This window comes from Symsagittifera roscoffensis, chromosome 1 (assembly GCF_963678635.1).
Source record: "Symsagittifera roscoffensis chromosome 1, txSymRosc1.1, whole genome shotgun sequence".
Taxonomy (NCBI): Eukaryota; Metazoa; Xenacoelomorpha; order Acoela; family Convolutidae; genus Symsagittifera; species Symsagittifera roscoffensis.
This window is the reverse complement of record NC_087062.1, coordinates 75,052,176-75,074,543: the sequence shown is the minus strand read 5'-3', so window position 1 is coordinate 75,074,543 and position 22,368 is coordinate 75,052,176. Positions and strand designations below refer to the sequence as shown.

Sequence of the window (22,368 nt, the reverse complement as noted above, 5' to 3'; positions counted from 1 at the left end):
CTTTCAATAAGCATAGCGGTCAGATAAATTTTAAGTTTCAGTCGCCTTATAACATTTTGTACCCGTTTTGTCCAATAGACTCTGTTGTGTGTTCATTTCTTTATTTTGGAAACTTGTATAGATCCACTTAGAAGATGGTTTTGTCAACTGTTTTAGTTATTTTAATTTCCGCCCACTTTTTGTACCCAATCTTGGGGAAATGCCCAGATGAATGTCATTGCTATCCTTTCAAATGGGGAGACGCATCGGTTGGGGTAGATTGCAAGAGCTCAAATCTTCAAACTATACCAACCAATTTGCCATGGCGTATATCGAAAGCAGACTTCAGGTAAGTTTTTCGGTAAAAAAGCCACGGTTTTAAAAAATTGCTTCTTATATACTTTAGTTCTAATTAATTCTACCTTTACGATAATCTCTCCGAATGATTGAAGATATTGCGTATAAATGATTGTGTAAACCTCTATTTGCTTACACAAAAATTGAATCCAATTTTTGACAAACAAATTTGATTCAAAAAAAGTTCTGACTTTATGATAAATGGTATCCATAAAAATAATAAATCAAGATGAATTTCAACAGCATGAACAAACTTGGAACAACGCAAGATTTCAAGATAGACTTGCCATTCTCTCCTTCTGTAAAACAACTGGATTTTTCTGCCAACTTCCTGGAGTCCAAGCACATCAAAGATATCCCCGACTCAGTCGAGATTTTGGACCTATCGGCTAATTCGATAACCGATTTTTCGTTGGACGACTTGCCCAGACACATTCGAGGGCTAAACTTGGCGAAGAATGGCGCCAATATATTGAATGGGTGTGGCAGGGGGAAGAAACTTGCGAGCAAGGAGCAAATATGGATGCGTTTTGACTACAACTACATTCCAATTATCATCGGTGGGTACTTTGATAGGAAAATAATACAATTATGATTGATTCAAACTAGATTTCATCTTTTGGTTACATTTCAAATTTCCTCGCACTTAATTTTTTGTTTAATTTTAGTGGTTTTGCTCAGATAAGATTTCAACCGTTTAAAATTATATACTGATGTTTCAGCGGACACTTTCGCCAACTGCGGGGCTTCGTTTGGCTATCTCGATTTCTCCAGTAACAATTTGCACACCATCGAACCCCACGCCTTCCGTGGAGTAGCGCCTCGCGAAAACGAATCGCTAGCAATCGACCTCAGCTACAACCAGTTGGAGACTATACCCTTCGAGGCGCTGCAGGATTCCATCTTCGAGAACTTAGGGTTCAACCATTTCTCACTGGATCTGCGGAAAAACCCGATCGTGTGTTCATGCAACATGAGCTGGGTTCCTATGGCTGCGGAATATTACAGGAAAATTGGGCTTAGAGTCACCATTCTGGGAAACTGCTTCTCCCCGTTGGAAAAATCTGGCATCCTTTTGGAAGGTTAGGTTTTGTGTTTAGAGCCAATAACAAAATCGAAAGAATCACGCGTCGAATGGAATAAAGTTTTTTCTAACCATTTCTTAAGATATATACAGCGCTGTTAGAAATTATCCAGGCCAATATCTCATTTAGGTTTAGACAAAAACTGACATAGTCAAAAATTGTGTCGGAATAAGTATAGTGCAATTACTTTGAAAATCTTGGATACAAAAGTTCACCCTTAAAAATGTTCTTTTTGGATGAAAAACAATGCAAAAAAACGGACTAAAGTGTGTTCAAATTATATCATAATGACCCCTCATACTTAACCCAATATTGTTTAAAAAGTTATAGCAAGCGGGCTTCCAGGGACGTTAAATGAAGCCCATAGACTTCAGGAAAGTGGCGCTCCCTTCGCCCACAAATTCACCCTTTTGCGAGAGCCTTTTTACGGACAATTTTGGCACTAACCCAAAAACTGGTATTTAAAAAAACCGTCAGAGGAGCTTTTTGTTCTGATCACTCTCAAAAAATTGGAAGAAACTATGACGGTCTAAGCAGGTTGTTTACGTACCTCGAAACAATCCCATTTGTTATGGAGCTCCAAGAGTTTGAAATCGAAAAAGATGGTTCAAAAGACGTTTCAGTGTCAAGAAATTACGACACAAAAAAAACTCTGGTGTTTTGACAAGTTTTCAACAGGGAAGCGATTGGCAACAATTGATATCTTTTTCAGCTAAGTTATAATAGCTGGTAAAATATACAAAATTGTACGGATTTTGTAAAAACTCGAATTTTCTACGAAGTTTTTCCCTAATTGAGTATGAACTGTCGATTTCTCTGGTTCAATTAAAAAAAAACACATAAAAAGACTTTTGCAAACATTCAAAGGTCTTTTTTGCTCTGTTAGAGAATTCCTGAAATGGTCGGTTGAAAAGATAAACGTCTTACTTGTACTATTCAGCCTAAAGTTATATCTTTAAATTCTTTGCACAAAGGTGAAGCTGAGCTTTGCACCACTTGTGATACAAATATGACTGACTATGAAAATCAAACGGAAAAAAAACTCAAAAAATCGTTTTTGTCAAAAAAACTGCAAAAAATGGCCAAAATGTTGCCTGCACCACAAAAAACTCTTTAAAGAGCTTTGTGAATGCTATACAGAAGCCAAGCTGTCTGAAAGACCTTTCTGCGGAACTAAGCTGACAACAAAAATAAGCAGACAGGCAATAATGTAAATTAGCCAAAACTTTTTCCAAAAAAACATGTCTCAACTGGAATTAAACTCCCAGGCTTTGTCACCTTAAGCATGGGGGTTTAAGAATTAAAGCAACTTGAAATAAAGCTAAACCATCGAGCTACGAGAACTAAGCCGACAAAAATAAACAGACGGTTGATAGTAGGAAAAAGCACAAAAACTCAGTTTGCAAAAAAAGGGTCCGGCCGGACTCGAACCGCAAATCTTTGCAGTCTCAAGTAGTACCTCTGCTCCAGATGCGCCGAATTCTGATTGGATTCGAATTTATAATTATCAAGCGGTAACAAAGCCGAAAAAACCTGAGCAGAAACCCTTCATGCCGGAAAGAAATTCGAAAAAGTTCTAAGCTTATAAGAAATGACGAGTCCCTTTTATCTGAGAGCAGATACATGCGCGCTTTTTTTGCACGTAACGACGCAATAAGAGGCCACTAAGTTGATTCAGCCGAAATTTTTTAAGCTGATGGAAAAAAAAGGGAAAAAACCAATGGAAAAAGAAATATTTCGATCCGGCTAGATTTTATAATGCTAAAAACAACTGCAGTGAAATTCATTTACAGCTAAAAAACAACAATTTTTACATGTGGCAACTAAGCCGACAAAACATAGGCAGACAAATAACCGGCCAAAATTTTTTTTAAATCGGAACATTTACCTTTTGAAAAAAAACGGGTTCTGGTCAGATTCGAACCCAAGACCTGTGCAATCCCAAGGGTATTCCTTGCCACCAGGCTAGGTGTGCGAGAAACAGTATAAAAATTCAACTCATTATGAACCAATGTACCACCAGGAGTCCAATGAGTCCTGTGGTCAAAGTTGTTTACGGGGAAAAAGTCTGGTACCCGATGGCAATACCCTTGCTATTGCAAGGGTAAAAAAACTTGTAAGATAGATTGTGCGCATAAATTACTGGATGATATTTTAAAGAAAAAGTTTGCAGGCTTACAACAGTTTTTCGATGATTGCAGATAGCCACAGTAGCGGATTTGGGGGGGGGGGGGGTGGCGGGGATGCGGACGATTCTTCTTAGGAACTCGAACCCCTGCCGACACAATGTCCCCAATCCCCAATATTCCATTTAAACAGCTTAACAAACCGAGTAAAGATGGTTTTCTCTCGACAATTACACCTCAGATTTTAATATGTTTATGCCAGTCATGTAAGTTTTTGTTTGCCACGCAAAGTCAAATACCACAAGTAATCATTGGAATGGGTTGAGTGACACATCATATTAAAGCCCTTTTAGTCGTGATTCGTCACATTATAAAAATTCCAAAAAAGTTTTCCCAGTTTCGAGAAAAACCGGTTTGGAATTTTTGATTTTTCGTCTTAAGTAGGCTTACAACAGCTGAATTATGCCCAAATTAAGAGCTTAAAACCTTATTTTTTACGGAACATTCTGCGCTACTTGCACAGTAATCGGCTGGCCTAGTTATTATATGCTTTTTGTCAAAAAATGTTTTGCAAACAGTTTTAATAATGCTTTAACTTATTTTACGAGCTATGTTTTTGAAAATTAAATTTGAAACCATGAAGCCAATTTTTTATGATTACAAAAACCAATCTTCTAATTTTCCTTTGAGTAATTACATTAAAAAACCATTGATCAGATGCTTATGAAGTCTCCAATCCTTTTTCTAAACGAAGAGAAGTTTTCTCAAAAGAGATGAACGAGAGCCCGCGAATCCAAAAATTTTAATTTACAATTGTTAAAAACGAATCGGCTGCAATAATTAATCAGCCAGAGGATGAAAAGTGTAACAACGTCTTATTCTCATACAAATTGTTACAAACTATTTTGAATTAGTTAATGATAAATGAATTCACTAAAAAATCAAGACAAAAATTGAGAACTATTTCCTTATATATAAGTCCGATTTACATCAACATATCTTTTTTAAATAACTGTAACATTTTCGGGTTTATGGTTTTTCAAGGTGTCCCTGTATGAGCCTCAGGGTTTGTGAGCAAACCATGCAAGTTAAATGCTGTATACGTAAACTTTTCTCACTAAATTCAAATTCAAAAGGTCAGTCAGCCAAAAATGGATATCTCAAAACAGTACAAAGGGTGCTTTTGTCATCAAGCTGTCCCATCGAACCTATAAAAAAGTTTTTTTTGGCCATAATCCAGTTGAGTTTTGTTATGTATCATGGCCACAAAAATTCAGGAGCTTTTTCGATTGGTTTCTTTGACTCATTGGGCTCGAAAACTTAAACTTCACTAATTTAAGTAACTAGTATCTAAGCGCTTTATTTTTTCAAAAAATAAGTAATTTGTACCATTTATTTTTTGTAGATTTGAACAAACTCGATTTCAAATCGTGCAGTCAGTACAACTGGCTCAAGGCCGAGATGAAAGAGAGGACGGATCAGCGGGTGATGCCCTTTTGGCAGGTGTGCATTGTCGTTCTTGCTCTGCCCGCACTCGTGGCCGCAGTGGTGCTGGCAGTGGGGATCCGGATGCACATGAAGGACTACAGACGCTACAAGGTAGGGGCGTACGATTATTTTGCTTTCTCCTCAGACTTTTAATATTTCATTCTGATTGGCTGATATTATTTTTCCAATATTTGGTCCCGAGATTCACAAGAACCCCCTCTCGTGCACCATGTATATTTACTTCATGTATTATAATCAGCTTAAGTTAATGGTATAAATTTTTACGCAATCAACTATCAGCCTCTATTTTATAGTATTTGAACTAAGCTCAGTGACGAAATCAAAAGTACTGTTCTTCTAAACTATTATCTCTTTTCATGTAGGATTACATCACGATCAAAAAGCAGAGGATGATGGCACAGAAAAGACGCAGACACTTCCGAGCCAGCGGGGCGATGGGGGATGTGTTGCTGAATTCTTCAAACAAACACTTTTAAACTTTTAAATCTCGAGAAAGTCGATAATAACTTGGAAATTTTTAAGGGACCTAGCAAATGCATTCATATCTCGTAATTGCCCTGCAATTGTGGGCGCACTTGACTATACCAAGATTACCATTTGAATGAGGTTTTTTCTCTGAATTTTTTCTAACTATCATTAAATTCAAACTATTGATGGTTATTTTGATTTTAACCACCTTCAGCTTGCTTATGTTTTTCCTACATCGATTTCCTAAATATTTCAGAGTTTCAATAAAATTGTCTCAAAATCTTCATAGTTTTTGATGGATTATAAATGTGTATAACTCTATAACGTTCAGTTAATTGAGATCATTAATAGTTTCAATTTTAATTTCAATAATATGTTCTCTTGAACTTTTGTAATCAATTTTGAGAAAAGGCTACTGGAAAATTTAGAATGCCCCTTCTTTCAGGAATTCCTTCTTTTTTGACACCTAAAAGAATCCTCTGATCTGACGGAACGATTATTGTATTTTGGCTAAATGGTGACTTCATTGATATATCTTCCTAACTGCCACTCTTGTATGTGTTTAAATAGCTTTCGGTACTAAGTTATAAGCGCTAGAAAAAAAAAGATTTAAAAATTTGAAGGTTTTTTGAAAACCTTCCGCCACATAACATGAAAGGTTGAACGTAATCTAAATAGAGTAACCTGACAATAAAAGTAATCTGAGAAAAAACACACACTGCCGAGATTTCAGCTGCATTTTGCTGCAATTTCAATAAATCACAGATTTCAGTATGTCATCAGACCAACCCCTAATTGTGTGGAGAAACATTGGCGTAGGGTGTGCTTTTTACTGCAATATCAGATAATATGCCCGAGTTCAGATGTTTTTACCCGAGTTCAGATGTTCTTACCCGAGTTCAGATGTTTTTAAAACGAGAATGCTGGTCTGAACTTTCAGCTAATCCGACACAGATTTCGAGATGCGGGGATGAAAAAGATGTCTTCATTTAATGAATAAAATTTTGAAAAGAAAACTTATTTGTTTGTTTTATACGCGTGGTGTTATAGCATTTTTGAAAAATGAGAGAATGAAACTGTTTTTGTACTTTCATTCAAAAATTTTTTGGGCATTGATGAGCGGTGCAATTCACCGCTCTGGGCATTGATAAGAGCGGTGCGTTTTTTGTGAATTTACTTTCCAAGTAGTCTTTCAGACTGATGAGAATAGTTTAGGGGGAATGAGCGCATTTTTGATCAACTTCATAAAAGTATTCCGTGTCGAAAGAGTGCACGCCATCGAACAACCTGTAAATCTTCTTTCAATTTTCTCAATTTACACAGGTTAGAAGGCATACACTACCTAACACATAAAGGCCGTTAGCTATTTACTTTTTCAACAAATAATTTGAAGCCCTCTGTGTCTCAACATCAAAATTTCAAAAAAGACTAACCTCCCGAAACCTAATAAAGACCTTAAAATGTCAGAATCTTGCGCCGGATCGCAATTTTAAGCCCAGCTATAAAAAAAACTTTGGAATCTTTAAATCACCCAATCTAAACAAGCACCTGCCCAAAGCCGACCATCAACGGCACTTATCCAGCCCGATGCACTTAATCACTACGGCATTATCACTTATCAATTTTTTTTTATCAGTGATGGATTTAGACAAGGCCATTTTATTACATTGTGTCCTAACGTCCACTATATTAAATTTTACGTGCATGATGCACCATTATCCCCCATCTCCGAAGTTAAACTACAATCATACGCCGACAATTTTAACCCCTTCGTACAGTTGAACAGTTTCCAAAGTCCTCCTCTACTGTATCGAACTACTTAACTCATCAAGAGAGACAATTCTGGTCACCTCCTAGACTTCGGTCAGGCCAATTTTCAATAACGCATGCCCTACATGGTCCCATGCCGCCAGTTTCACGTTAACAAATAAACTAAACAATAAATAAATAACAAACAAAGTAATTTAAAACGCCACTCTCCGCACTATAAAGGGTTCTACAAAATTGAATTCCCCAGAACTAGGGCCTGGGACAACAAGCCGACGGGACTTCAAGCCGAAGGGACTTCAAGCCGAAATTAAAACTTTACAAGCACCTCAAAACACTATTTTATCATCTGTAAAACGTTATTTTTCAAAAGTTTTGGCAAGTTTAGTCGATAATAAACGTTATTCATGACGATGCACCACTTGTGATTGGCATCCGTTAATAACATCAGCCGGTTTTTGAAATGCATAAATTATAAACATGAAAAATGCCTTCAACTATGTTTTACTTTTCAACTTTCCGAAACATCATTTGGAGGCTTAAATTTTATGAAAACGCCAATAACTTGTGAAGAAAAATCATGAAATTCAGAAATTCTTCAAAAAAGTTTTCAAATTAATCATATTTCACGAGTTTATAAAGAACTATTCGGCTTGAAGTCCCTAATTTTACGATTCGGCTTGAAGTCCCGTCGGCTTGATGTCCGGCACCCCCAGAACTTACATTCTGAATGTAAAATTTTTACCACCGTCATCAACTAGTCTCCGCTCAGTTTACCCTATAAACTAATATCCCTCAAACCCCTTCCTTTTTACCGCAATCACCCGAGACCTCCTCAGAACACCCGTCATTCATTGAGATAAACAGTCTCGCACTAGAACATCCTCCAAGATACAGCAAACCCACCTTTAACTATTTTGAGTGCTTTTAACGAACTTAGTTCTTTCGCCTGCAGTTTAAAACAAGTTTCGAGCAGGCAATTGCAGATGCACCTCCCCTAAAAGTCCGCTCGAGGCTAATGACACATTATGACCAGATGCAAAGTGACTAACAGTATCTTCTAAAATAAAATATTTGGCTAGTTCATTTGCAGTGATACCACTAGCAGTCATTGTATGGGACAACAAAGAAAATTTTAATGACACATGTTAAAAAAAAACAAATTGTGTACTCATGAATTCGACATTAATGACTAGAAAAAATTTCAGTTCAGTCTCTCGAACATCTTTCAGTTTCCTCAGCTTTCAGCAAGTATGCGGGATTGTACACATCCCTCTTGCCAATAGTCTCCACAAACAGTTCTGGGTTCTTTTTCGTTCTGGACTTGGACCCTAGACTGGTGTATCCCTGGTCATACAGAATACAGTAGGGTATCTGGAGAGTCCTGATGATGTTCCACACTTCGGAGTAGCGCCAGTTTAGAATTGGGTTCACCCTCAGAAAGTTACCGTATTGAGGATCACATGGCTGGAATTCAGCGGCGTTCTTCCCGCCTGGATCTGTACTGCGAGTTCCCAAAATGATGGCGTAGATATTTGGGCTGTCTTTGTTCAGCTTTTTCAATCCTTCGATTATGTTGGAGCTTTTGATGTGGTAATATCCACCAATTGAATAGCGCTTCTGAATAAGAAACAACTATGATTATTGAAATTATACAACGCGCTGTTCGGCAGAGAAAGTTAATCCAAGGAAATCACACCATTACTGTATGTTTTATCCATAGCAATTTGTACCTGTCGATAAAATAAAAACATACAAAATTGTATAAAAAATCTCAACAAGCGTTGTTCTTACTTTTGAGACAAAATTGTTCTTACTTTTGTAGCTTCAATGAAGTTTTCCAGTTCTTCGAAGGATTCTGCTGTTTCTATGAAGAGCAAATTCGCCTTTTCCGTCGGGAAATGTTTTCTTAACACCGCCTCGTACATATGAAGTAACAGAGTGCAATCTTTTCCTCCGTTGAAAGAAAGAACCACGTTATTTGGCCCATGTTCTTGCAAAGCCTTCTCGATAAGGCTCACTACATTTTTAACTAAACACTACAACGAATCACTACAAACAATAAAGAATATTATTTTATGTTTGTAAAAAATGCTTTCAAATATTACCTAAATCGGAATCAAAATTGTACACAGATTGAGGTAGTAATTGAATTGGGTCATCAATTATATCGTGTCTAATCGAACCTTCCGGAAGTAATTTGGATAGGTAATTTTCGACATCATCAAGAAGTTGCTCGCTTAACGCGTCAATTGTGAACTTGGTTTTGTAGTAATTACTTGTCCAACTGGGGTACGAACCGAGCTGTACTTCTGGTAGCTGGAATTTCTTAAAAACTGCATTAATCTCATTTGAAATTGTCATCTCGCCTTTATCTATGTACACATATCTAGTGAATTTCTCCGAAGTTCCGCCCGTACTTTTGAACTGATCTTCGATCAAGGGAAGCATTTTCTCAAAAATTTGAGGGACTCCTGGTACATTGACGGGCATTGATATTTTAAATTTTACTGGGTCTTTTTTGGTTTCTAACGTCGTTTTTTGGTCAAGACCTTTCGATCTCAAAGCAGCCTCACAATCTAGTCAATGTAAAGACCAAGTTCTACACAGGTGATACAACACAAAACAATGCGTGACATAGTGGAATGAAAAGAGAAACTTGTATGAAAAATTTAAGTTGAAAAATTTAAGTTGAAAAATTAACTGAAACATAGCCAACAGACAAATGGAAAAAAGTTCAAAAAATTTGTTTTTGAAAAAACTTCAACTTCCGAATTTCAAACAAAAAATATACGGCTTCTCTGACTATACGTAAGTTCTCTGAATTTCAAGGGCAATTTATAATTGCCACTTTTTTGTCAAAAGTAAACAAATTTGATAAAACTGGGTTAATAGGAAAAATTTTATTCCGCTGGGAAATCTTAAAATAAAATTCCACCTTTGAAACTAGGAATCGATCATGTTTTTCGTGCCATTTCAACTTCCAAAATTGGAGAGTCCATTTTGTCTACCTTCTAGTAAGTGAACTTGAATTGAACTCAAAAATGCAAATATTCATATGTGCATTTATAAGTATGAATTTATTTTGTTATTTGTCACTTGAAAACTTTTCCTTAAAAACCATAGCGACTTATCTAAGAATCTGAACTGCGTTCAACGTCTCTTAAAAGTTTGAAAACACACCAATGAAAATTATGAAAACTTATGTAATTTATTTATGTAAATTTATGTAATTGTGAAACTTACCGAGGGGCAATTAACGCTACAAAATTTGGGTCGATCCCTGTTGAGCCGAAAAGAAAACTGTTTTAATAAAAATTGAGCTTGAAGTTTTTACGACCCATTGGTATTGAAAAAAATAAAGGCATAACGAAATATTTCAATCTCGAAACTACGCAATATATTTTGATTAAGCTGATAGAACATAAGCCGAAACCGTTTAATTGCACATAGAAACACACTCAATTCAGAAATTAAAAAACTTTCGATGTTGAAACAGTTTAAATTAATGAAAAACGATGCTTGGGAAAGAAAGCCCTAACAAAGTTATCACACAATATAAATTGCATTAAAAAAAGGAAAATGAACTGTCGGAAACTAGTACAGAAACCACGAATACGACAAAACATTTAGTTGAAAAAATAACTGCCTAAAATGACGGTAGTTTTATTTGAATTCTCAAGAAATTGACCATTTAGCAGTCTGCATGACAGCAGTCGTGAAATCCGCCATTCCAAGTAAATTGATCATTCTGTGAACAAACTTATTTACAGGAAACAACAGTCTAGTACCCGATTGCAATGCCCTTGCTAATCGCAAGGGCAAACAAAGAGTTGTTTCATCTGTTCAATATTATTACCCGCGGCGGTTATAAGATTTTCGAGAAGAGACGAATTTAAAAAAATTGAGACCTTTTTTAAGACATAACTGGCATTCCGAGGTCTCCCAAATCACGTTCAAGACCAGTTTTCGACCAAATTTTTTGCGCTGTAGGCAAATTTTTGAAATGTTTTGACCAAAAATAGCGTTTTTCGACACGCGCTCCTCGCACAAAATTTTCTACACCCCATGCAATCTTTCGAAAAAATAGGCCAAAAAGCGTTTTAAAGGACTTTTTGTATCATTTTGACCGAAAAGGCGCATTTTTTCGGAGCGCGTTCCCTCATCAAAATTAGAATATATTGGCGCCGAAGGCGATTTAGAAAATTTTCAGGGTTAAAAAACCAAAAATGGATATTTTAAACTAGTACCAAATGTGAGCCCTTGGGTCCGCAGGGGCTCGAATCCCTGTGGGAGGGGGCATCCCCCCTAAATCCGCTACTGATAATTACTATTGATGAAAATAAATTTCCAATTAGCTTTCGCGGTTTTTAAATGCTCGTCAATTTCCTGGTAGGATGAAGACGTTTTCAACAGTAACAATAGGGTAGTCTCTAGATGGATTCCAAACAAGTTTCGAGTTGGAGGGAATGTTAGCTAGCCTGTATATGGCGTCACTCGAATCTTTCTTCCCAAAAAACGACTCAACTGCAGCTGATATTTGGTCGTTCAGTTTCAAATCGACACCAAACGCCTGAAACAAATAATATTACTATGAGTCAATTACAAAAGCTAAGTTCTTAGTCATCTGTTATCAGGGATTTACCTTCATTTAACTTGATTATAGGGAATTATTGAGGGTAAGTCGAAGTACCATATCAATAAGTGAGGGGACCAATGATCAATAAACTAAGCGCATTTGCGACTTAAGCAAATTGTGAATTAATTGTTTTCACTGGTTGTCGCAAACGTTTGTTGCCATCGTTTCTCGATAAACGGAGTTTGCATTTGTCTTAACAAAGGAAATGAGCCGAACTTAAAATTAAATCAAAAGTCAAACCGCGAAAAAGTATTTTTGAGCCTGACCAAACTTAAAGAATTTTCATGAAGAAAAATCATCGCGACCATATAGAGTCTGAACTAAGTTCATCATCTCTTAAAAAGTTTATCTAGTTTTTTTTAGAAGCGTGCATTAAAATGTATATCAGGACTAGGATGAACTTTTTTATTTCAGGCTACGGCGTTAACCTTCGGTTTTTTGGAAAATTAAAAGTGAATTCGATTTCAAAAAACACCTCCCGTGTTAATCGATTTAGAGTTATAAAAAACAAAGTAGCCAAAAAAAATAAGTGTGTCGATTACTCATTTGCTCTGAACGAGATGTCAAAATGTCCGAAGATGTCAAAATTTTCCCGAGCAACTTCTAGACGAGCAGAAAAAGCATTAACCTCAACTATAAAAATAAAACCAGCCCACCACAAAACATACAGCAAAAGAAGCTAGGGGAACATTTCGTTGATGACAAAAACAACACTGCTTCTTGGCAAAAACTTCAAAACACAATAAAATAATCAAAGAAAGGTTGGAATTTCAAGTAAACGCAGAGGCGGAGCTTCGCAGAGACAGAACTTCGTACCACAGGTGATATCACCAAAATAGAGCATTGCAAGCTAGCAAACAAAAAATGAACCAAAAGCTACTAAATCCTAAAAATTTGAAAAAATTATCTAAACCACATTTGCAAAGATGATAAATGTGTCAAACATGTTGAATTTGAGGAAAACACATTCAGTAATACAAACGCCGGCGCGAAATAAGTATACAGAAAACATTGGTGAACGGAAACTAAGTTGTATACAATTGGTTTAGCTCCCGTTGAGCCGAAAACAAAATTGTTGTCAATGTTCTGAAATTGTAGATTTTTATCCTTTTTGTGTTTTCGGAAGGAAAGCAGACGTGAGCTATAATTTTTTTTTTTCAAAAATGACGCAAACTTAGGTCACTACGCCAATAAAAAATAAGCTAAAAATTGTCTGTCCCTTTGAGGCACGCGAACTAGCGTGAACTAACTTAGGAACCTTTTCCGAAGAAAAAATAAATTATTACGACCTATATGAGAGCTCATTCTATATAAGAGTTCACCTATAAACTATGTTCATTGATATTTACAATACAGACTACGAGTTTCGAACCATGAACTCCAGAGCTACGGTCACTTGTCTAATATTGTTGCTAGTATTAGCCCGATTTTTGAGGCGCGTCCGACGAGCTCCCGCCTAGTCTATGGAGCGTCCTGGCCTCCATCGGCAGGAGTCACAAGTCAATTTGAGTCAGGAAAAATGGGTTTTGCGGTCAATTAAAAAGATTTGGGGCTGTTAGGCAGTGAGGGCAATTAGGATTGGCGTGCAGTCTGCCCTATTTTAAAGGGTATTACTGTTAGGGCTGTAGCCGGATCCTATTTGTACGAGAGTGCTCCTTGTTGAGCGAGGAGACTCAGTTCTCGCTATGTCTTTGAGACTTAGGGAGTCTTATTGTGAGAAATTTTGGTGATAGGAGGGGCTGGTGCTTCGTCAATTGCTTTTTAAAATTATATGAGAATAAATGAGCTTTCAAGATTTAAGAACGCTGGGAAAATTATTTTTTAGAATTGGTCTCATTTGCTTCGTCCTCTGGTGAGTATGGTGAAAATTCAATGGTCTTAACGCCACTTAAGCTTTGAGGGTGAACTGAGATGCGAGCAGTTTATTGAGCAGCTAATCTATGAGTGGTCAATAGGGCTCATTTTAGCGCAACCCTCACTATCCCAATAGCTGCATTTTTCACTGTTTGCAATTTATTAATTGAGTTATCACTAGCGGCATGCGCCCTGACTGTTCCTCCAAGAACGATAACCTTCGCTGGGTTTTTCAGATTTTCTGCTGATAAGTTAACTGCTGGGTCGAAATGGACGCCGAAAATTTTAGGGTCCTTCAATATGTGCCAATCTTTTAGGAAAAAAGGACCCACAGTATAACAAAACGTTTGCACGCTAGTTCTCTTGTGCAGATAACAGAATAAAGATTGCGTTCTCTGGTCTGCTGCTTTCGCTCAAGAGTCTGTGGGACGCCGATAAGTTTTATGTGGAGAAGCTAAATGATAGTATCGAAGATTAAAATGAGAAGTTGAAGTAGTTTTTGAGAATATAACTTGTTTTTATAAAGTTTAAAGAACAGCATCAAATTTCACGTGATTTACAACATCAAATTGGCAAGCAGGCGCATTTCAACTCTCCTGTATCCGCTTGAGACGCTCTTGTAAACAGCCCAAAAACAGCATAGACTTTTCTTTCGATTTGAGTCATATGAACTCGGTGAAGAAAATCAAAACATTTATCTACTCGATTTGGCTTTCAACTTTCTGCAAAAAAATGGAAGTTCAATGTGATGCCTGGATTCTAATCCACAATTGAAAAAAAACGTTTTCAAGTTCAGTTGAGAGATTTTAATTATTCAAGGTTGGGTTTGAAAAAATCTTGAAGATGCAGATTTAAAACTTAAATTCAAATCTGAGAGCCCGAGGCAGACACGTTATGCCACAAAGATGTGTCATTGCAGCCAAAAAAAATCATAAATTGAGTCACAGCAATTCCATACCAAGAGCCAGCTTCAAACAAATTAGAGGAAAACAGAACACACAGCTCATACAAGGAACAGTGAAAGCGAAAATTAGAAGAAAAAAAGCAAAGCGAAAATTAGAAGAAAAAAAGCAGAAACTATAGACTGCGAAAAGGAAGCTGTAAATTGGCTCAATGTTGAACGCTTCAGTGAGTTATCGTTGCACATGAATAAATCAAAATTTAGTAACCAGTGAACAAGTATAAAGGGGCTTTAGCATCCAAAACAAAAACTGAAGCCCAAAATCAGGAGTAGTATTAATGAGACACATAACTAAAAAAAAAGGAGTATAAAATCAAAAAACATCTCTTAGCATCAAAAGAAATGCTCAAAAAAGCCAGGATTTGAGCTTCAAATGATATAAAAAAAGTGAATAAAATTATCCCAGAGCATGATTTAGTTCAAGCATGCATGTTTAAATAAAAACAATGCGATTTGGCACAAAACCGATGCTGGGTGCAAACTCGCAGCGCAGCAGTAGCGCTTAAACATATTTGCTCAGCATAGCTCTATAAATATCGACTATGTAGAGATAGCGTATAATGCTTATTACGTAACCTTGGCTTAACACAGCTGGGAGATGTCTCGCCCAGTTAATTTTTATGGTCATTCTCAGAAATGTACAATCTAGACTGTACTCTCGTCACGATTTTGGATTTAGATAAAAAAATCTTGAAGATGCAGATTTAAAACTTAAATTCAAATCTGAGAGCCCGAGGCAGACACGTTATGCCACAAAGATGTGTCATTGCAGCCAAAAAAATCATAAATTGAGTCACAGCAATTCCATACCAAGAGCCAGCTTCAAACAAATTAGAGGAAAACAGAACACACAGCTCATACAAGGAACAGTGAAAGCGAAAATTAGAAGAAAAAAAGCAAAGCGAAAATTAGAAGAAAAAAAGCAGAAACTATAGACTGCGAAAAGGAAGCTGTAAATTGGCTCAATGTTGAACGCTTCAGTGAGTTATCGTTGCACATGAATAAATCAAAATTTAGTAACCAGTGAACAAGTATAAAGGGGCTTTAGCATCCAAAACAAAAACTGAAGCCCAAAATCAGGAGTAGTAATAATGAGACACATAACTAAAAAAAAAGGAGTATAAAATCAAAAAACATCTCTTAGCATCAAAAGAAATGCTCAAAAAAGCCAGGTTTGAGCTTCAAATGATATAAAAAAGTGAATAAAATTATCCCAGAGCATGATTTAGTTCAAGCATGCATGTTTAAATAAAAACAATGCGATTTGGCACAAAACCGATGCTGGGTGCAAACTCGCAGCGCAGCAGTAGCGCTTAAACATATTTGCTCAGCATAGCTCTATAAATATCGACTATGTAGAGATAGCGTATAATGCTTACTACGTAACCTTGGCTTAACACAGCTGGGAGATGTCTCGCCCAGTTAATTTTTATGGTCATTCTCAGAAATGTACAATCTAGACTGTACTCTCGTCACGATTTTGGATTTAGATAAAAAAATCTTGAAGATGCAGATTTAAAACTTAAATTCAAATCTGAGAGCCCGAGGCAGACACGTTATGCCACAAAGATGTGTCATTGCAGCCAAAAAAAATCATAAATTGAGTCACAGCAATTCCATACCAAGAGCCAGCTTCAAACAAATTAGAGGAAAACAGAACACACAGCTCATACAAGGAACAGTGAAAGCGAAAATTAGAAGAAAAAAAGCAAAGCGAAAATTAGAAGAAAAAAAGCAGAAACTATAGACTGCGAAAAAGAAGCTGTAAATTGGCTCAATGTTGAACGCTTCAGTGAGTAATCGTTGCACATGAATAAATCAAAATTTAGTAACGAGTGAACAAGTATAAAGGGGCTTTAGCATCCAAAACAAAAACTGAAGCCCAAAATCAGGAGTAGTATTAATGAGACACATAGCTAAAAAAAAAGGAGTAGAAAATCAAAAAACATCTCTTAGCATCAAAAAAATGCTCAAAAAAGCCAGGATTTGAGCTTCAAATGATATAAAAAAGTGAATAAAATGATCCCAGAGCATGATTTAGTTCAAGCATGCATGTTTAAATAAAAACAATGCGAGTTGGCACAAAACCGATGCTGAGTGCAAACTCGCAGCGCAGCAGTAGCGCTTAAACATATTTGCTCAGCATAGCTCTGTAAATATCGACTATGTAGAGATAGCGTATAATTCTTAATTACGTAACCTTGGCTTAAACACAGCTGGGAAATGTCTCGCCCAGTTAATTTTTATGGTCATTCTCAGAAATGTACAATCTAGACTGTACTCTCGTCACGTTCATGTTCACAAAAGTGGCCGCTATCCATCCCGCAAATCTCTACCTTACAGTTTCTGGCATCATACAACCAAACTGACAAATATATTACCCACCTGGGTAAACTTCTACAACAACAATGGGTTACAGAGCAGACTTTTGAAACTTTTTTTTGAGCTTCATTCAAAGCTCGTTTCATCATACTGGTAACAGGTACCTGGCTTTCTCTGCGCTGCTGCTTTCGCTCAAGAGTCTGTGGGACGCCGATTAGTTTTAAGTGGAGAAGCTAAATGATAGTATCGAAGATTAAAATGAGAAGTTGAAGTAGTTTTTGAGAATATAACTTGTTTTTATAAAGTTTAAAGAACAGCATCAAACTTCACGTGATTTAAAACATCAAATTGGCAAGCAGGCGCATTTCAACTCTCCTGTATCCGCTGGAGACGCTCTTGTAAACAGCCCAAAAACAGCATAGACTTTTCTTTCGATTTGAGTCATATGAACTCGGTGAAGAAAATCAAAACATTTATCTACTCGATTTGGCTTTCAACTTTCTGCAAAAAAATGGAAGTTCAATGTGATGCCTGGATTCTAATCCACAATTGAAAAATCGTTTTCAAGTTCAGTTGAGAGATTTTAATTATTCAAGGTTGGGTTTGAAAAAAATCTTGAAGATGCAGATTTAAAACTTAAATTCAAATCTGAGAGCCCGAGGCAGACACGTTATGCCACAAAGATGTGTCATTGCAGCCAAAAAAATCATAAATTGAGTCACAGCAATTCCATACCAAGAGCCAGCTTCAAACAAATTAGAGGAAAACAGAACACACAGCTCATACAAGGAACAGTGAAAGCGAAAATTAGAAGAAAAAAAGCAAAGCGAAAATTAGAAGAAAAAAAGCAGAAACTATAGACTGCGAAAAAGAAGCTGTAAATTGGCTCAATGTTGAACGCTTCAGTGAGTAATCGTTGCACATGAATAAATCGAAATTTAGTAACCAGTGAACAAGTATAAAGGGGCTTTAGCATCCAAAACAAAAACTGAAGCCCAAAATCAGGAGTAGTATTAATGAGACACATAGCTAAAAAAAAGGAGTATAAAATCAAAAAACATCTCTTAGCATCGAAATTAATGCTCAAAAAAAGCCAGGATTTGAGCTTCAAATGATAAAAAAAGTGAATAAAATTATCCCAGAGCATGATTTAGTTCAAGCATGCATGTTTAAATAAAAACAATGCGAGTTGGCACAAAACCGATGCTGAGTGCAAACTCGCAGCGCAGCAGTAGCGCTTAAACATTTTGCTCAGCATAGCTCTGTAAATATCGACTATGTAGAGATAGCGTATAATTCTTAATTACGTAACCTTGGCTTAAACACAGCTGGGAAATGTCTCGCCCAGTTAATTTTTATGGTCATTCTCAGAAATGTACAATCTAGACTGTACTCTCGTCACGTTCATGTTCACGAAAGTGGCCGCTATCCATCCCGCAAAGTTCTACCTTACAGTTTCTGGCATCATACAACCAAACTGACAAATATATTACCCACCTGGGTAAACTTCTACAACAACAATGGGTTACAGAGCAGACTTTTGAAACTTTTTTTGAGCTTCATTCAAAGCTCGTTTCATCATACTGGTAACAGGTACCTGTCTTTCTCTGCGCTGCTGCTTTCGCTCAAGAGTCTGTGGGACGCCGATTAGTTTTAAGTGGAGAATCTAAATGATAGTATCGAAGATTAAAATGAGAAGTTGAAGTAGTTTTTGAGAATATAACTTGTTTTTATAAAGTTTAAAGAACAGCATCAAATTTCACGTGATTTACAACATCAAATTGGCAAGCAGGCGCATTTCAACTCTCCTGTATCCGCTTGAGACGCTCTTGTAAACAGCCCAAAAACAGCTTAGACTTTTCTTTCGATTTGAGTCATATGAACTCGGTGAAGAAAATCAAAACATTTATCTACTCGATTTGGCTTTCAACTTTCTGCAAAAAAATGGAAGTTCAATGTGATGCCTGGATTCTAATCCACAATTGAAAAAAAACGTTTTCAAGTTCAGTTGAGAGATTTTAATTATTCAAGGTTGGGTTTGAAAAAAATCTTGAAGATGCAGATTTAAAACTTAAATTCAAATCTGAGAGCCCGAGGCAGACACGTTATGCCACAAAGATGTGTCATTGCAGCCAAAAAAAATCATATATTTGAGTCACAGCAATTCCATACCAAGAGCCAGCTTCAAACAAATTAGAGGAAAACAGAACACACAGCTCATACAAGGAACAGTGAAAGCGAAAATTAGAAGAAAAAAAGCAAAGCGAAAATTAGAAGAAAAAAAGCAGAAACTATAGACTGCGAAAAGGAAGCTGTAAATTGGCTCAATGTTGAACGCTTCAGTGAGTTATCGTTGCACATGAATAAATCAAAATTTAGTAACCAGTGAACAAGTATAAAGGGGCTTTAGCATCCAAAACAAAAACTGAAGCCCAAAATCAGGAGTAGTATTAATGAGACACATAACTAAAAAAAAAAGGAGTATAAAATCAAAAAACATCTCTTAGCATCAAAAGAAATGCTCAAAAAAGCCAGGATTTGAGCTTCAAATGATATAAAAAAGTGAATAAAATTATCCCAGAGCATGATTTAGTTCAAGCATGCATGTTTAAATAAAAACAATGCGATTTGGCACAAAACCGATGCTGGGTGCAAACTCGCAGCGCAGCAGTAGCGCTTAAACATATTTGCTCAGCATAGCTCTATAAATATCGACTATGTAGAGATAGCGTATAATGCTTATTACGTAACCTTGGCTTAACACAGCTGGGAGATGTCTCGCCCAGTTAATTTTTATGGTCATTCTCAGAAATGTACAATCTAGACTGTACTCTCGTCACGATTTTGGATTTAGATAAAAAAATCTTGAAGATGCAGATTTAAAACTTAAATTCAAATCTGAGAGCCCGAGGCAGACACGTTATGCCACAAAGATGTGTCATTGCAGCCAAAAAAAATCATAAATTGAGTCACAGCAATTCCATACCAAGAGCCAGCTTCAAACAAATTAGAGGAAAACAGAACACACAGCTCATACAAGGAACAGTGAAAGCGAAAATTAGAAAAAAAAAGCAAAGCGAAAATTAGAAGAAAAAAAGCAGAAACTATAGACTGCGAAAAAGAAGCTGTAAATTGGCTCAATGTTGAACGCTTCAGTGAGTAATCGTTGCACATGAATAAATCAAAATTTAGTAACCAGTGAACAAGTATAAAGGGGCTTTAGCATCCAAAACAAAAACTGAAGCCCAAAATCAGGAGTAGTATTAATGAGACACATAGCTAAAAAAAAGGAGTAGAAAATCAAAAAACATCTCTTAGCATCAAAAGAAATGCTCAAATAAGCCAGGATTTGAGCTTCAAATGATATAAAAAAGTGAATAAAATTATCCCAGAGCATGATTTCGTTCAAGCATGCATGTTTAAATAAAAACAATGCGATTTGGCACAAAACCGATGCTGGGTGCAAACTCGCAGCGCAGCAGTAGCGCTTAAACATATTTGCTCAGCATAGCTCTATAAATATCGACTATGTAGAGATAGCGTATAATGCTTATTACGTAACCTTGGCTTAACACAGCTGGGAGATGTCTCGCCCAGTTAATTTTTATGGTCATTCTCAGAAATGTACAATCTAGACTGTACTCTCGTCACGATTTTGAATTTAGATAAAAAAAATCTTGAAGATGCAGATTTAAAACTTAAATTCAAATCTGAGAGCCCGAGGCAGACACGTTATGCCACAAAGATGTGTCATTGCAGCCAAAAAAAATCATAAATTGAGTCACAGCAATTCCATACCAAGAGCCAGCTTCAAACAAATTAGAGGAAAACAGAACACACAGCTCATACAAGGAACAGTGAAAGAGAAAATTAGAAGAAAAAAAGCAAAGCGAAAATTAGAAGAAAAAAAGCAGAAACTATAGACTGCGAAAAAGAAGCTGTAAATTGGCTCAATGTTGAACGCTTCAGTGAGTAATCGTTGCACATGAATAAATCAAAATTTAGTAACCAGTGAACAAGTATAAAGGGGCTTTAGCATCCAAAACAAAAACTGAAGCCCAAAATCAGGAGTAGTATTAATGAGACACATAGCTAAAAAAAAGGAGTAGAAAATCAAAAAACATCTCTTAGCATCAAAAAAAATGCTCAAAAAAGCCACGATTTGAGCTTCAAATGATATAAAAAAGTGAATAAAATGATCCCAGAGCATGATTTAGTTCAAGCATGCATGTTTAAATAAAAACAATGCGATTTGGCACAAAACCGATGCTGGGTGCAAACTCGCAGCGCAGCAGTAGCGCTTAAACATATTTGCTCAGCATAGCTCTATAAATATCGACTATGTAGAGATAGCGTATAATGCTTATTACGTAACCTTGGCTTAACACAGCTGGGAGATGTCTCGCCCAGTTAATTTTTATGGTCATTCTCAGAAATGTACAATCTAGACTGTACTCTCGTCACGATTTTGGATTTAGATAAAAAAATCTTGAAGATGCAGATTTAAAACTTAAATTCAAATCTGAGAGCCCGAGGCAGACACGTTATGCCACAAAGATGTGTCATTGCAGCCAAAAAAAATCATAAATTGAGTCACAGCAATTCCATACCAAGAGCCAGCTTCAAACAAATTAGAGGAAAACAGAACACACAGCTCATACAAGGAACAGTGAAAGCGAAAATTAGAAGAAAAAAAAAAGCAAAGCGAAAATTAGAAGAAAAAAAGCAGAAACTATAGACTGCAAAAAGGAAGCTGTAAATTGGCTCAATGTTGAACGCTTCAGTGAGTTATCGTTGCACATGAATAAATCAAAATTTAGTAACCAGTGAACAAGTATAAAGGGGCTTTAGCATCCAAAACAAAAACTGAAGCCCAAAATCAGGAGTAGTATTAATGAGACACATAACTAAAAAAAAAGGAGTATAAAATCAAAAAACATCTCTTAGCATCAAAAGAAATGCTCAAAAAAGCCAGGATTTGAGCTTCAAATGATATAAAAAAGTGAATAAAATTATCCCAGAGCATGATTTAGTTCAAGCATGCATGTTTAAATAAAAACAATGCGATTTGGCACAAAACCGATGCTGGGTGCAAACTCGCAGCGCAGCAGTAGCGCTTAAACATATTTGCTCAGCATAGCTCTATAAATATCGACTATGTAGAGATAGCGTATAATGCTTATTACGTAACCTTGGCTTAACACAGCTGGGAGATGTCTCGCCCAGTTAATTTTTATGGTCATTCTCAGAAATGTACAATCTAGACTGTACTCTCGTCACGATTTTGGATTTAGATAAAAA

The 22,368-nt window shown here is 36.4% G+C and overlaps 2 protein-coding genes across 2 annotated transcripts in view; one reads left to right on the top strand and one right to left on the bottom strand.

Annotated features, from left to right (window-relative positions):
• On the top strand, positions 1–5,838 carry LOC134857028 (reticulon-4 receptor-like 1). Its single transcript, XM_063873358.1, has 5 exons — positions 1–328; positions 580–896; positions 1,059–1,418; positions 4,953–5,146; positions 5,419–5,838. The coding sequence occupies exons 1-5, from the start codon at positions 135–137 to the stop codon at positions 5,530–5,532; spliced, it is 1,179 nt and encodes a 392-aa protein (XP_063729428.1). The 5' UTR covers positions 1–134; the 3' UTR covers positions 5,533–5,838.
• Positions 5,839–8,415: 2,577 nt separating this feature from the next.
• Positions 8,416–22,368, bottom strand: part of LOC134848873 (FAD synthase-like) — a 34,027-nt gene continuing 20,074 nt past the window's right edge. Inside the window, exons 3-6 of the mRNA XM_063866389.1 lie at positions 11,687–11,864; positions 9,400–9,771; positions 9,109–9,323; positions 8,416–8,911 (exon numbers count right to left, since the gene is read on the bottom strand). Of these exons, the coding sequence (XP_063722459.1) occupies positions 8,501–8,911; positions 9,109–9,323; positions 9,400–9,771; positions 11,687–11,864 (1,176 nt within the window). The 3' untranslated portion in view covers positions 8,416–8,500. The remainder of the gene's footprint in view (positions 8,912–9,108; positions 9,324–9,399; positions 9,772–11,686; positions 11,865–22,368) is intronic.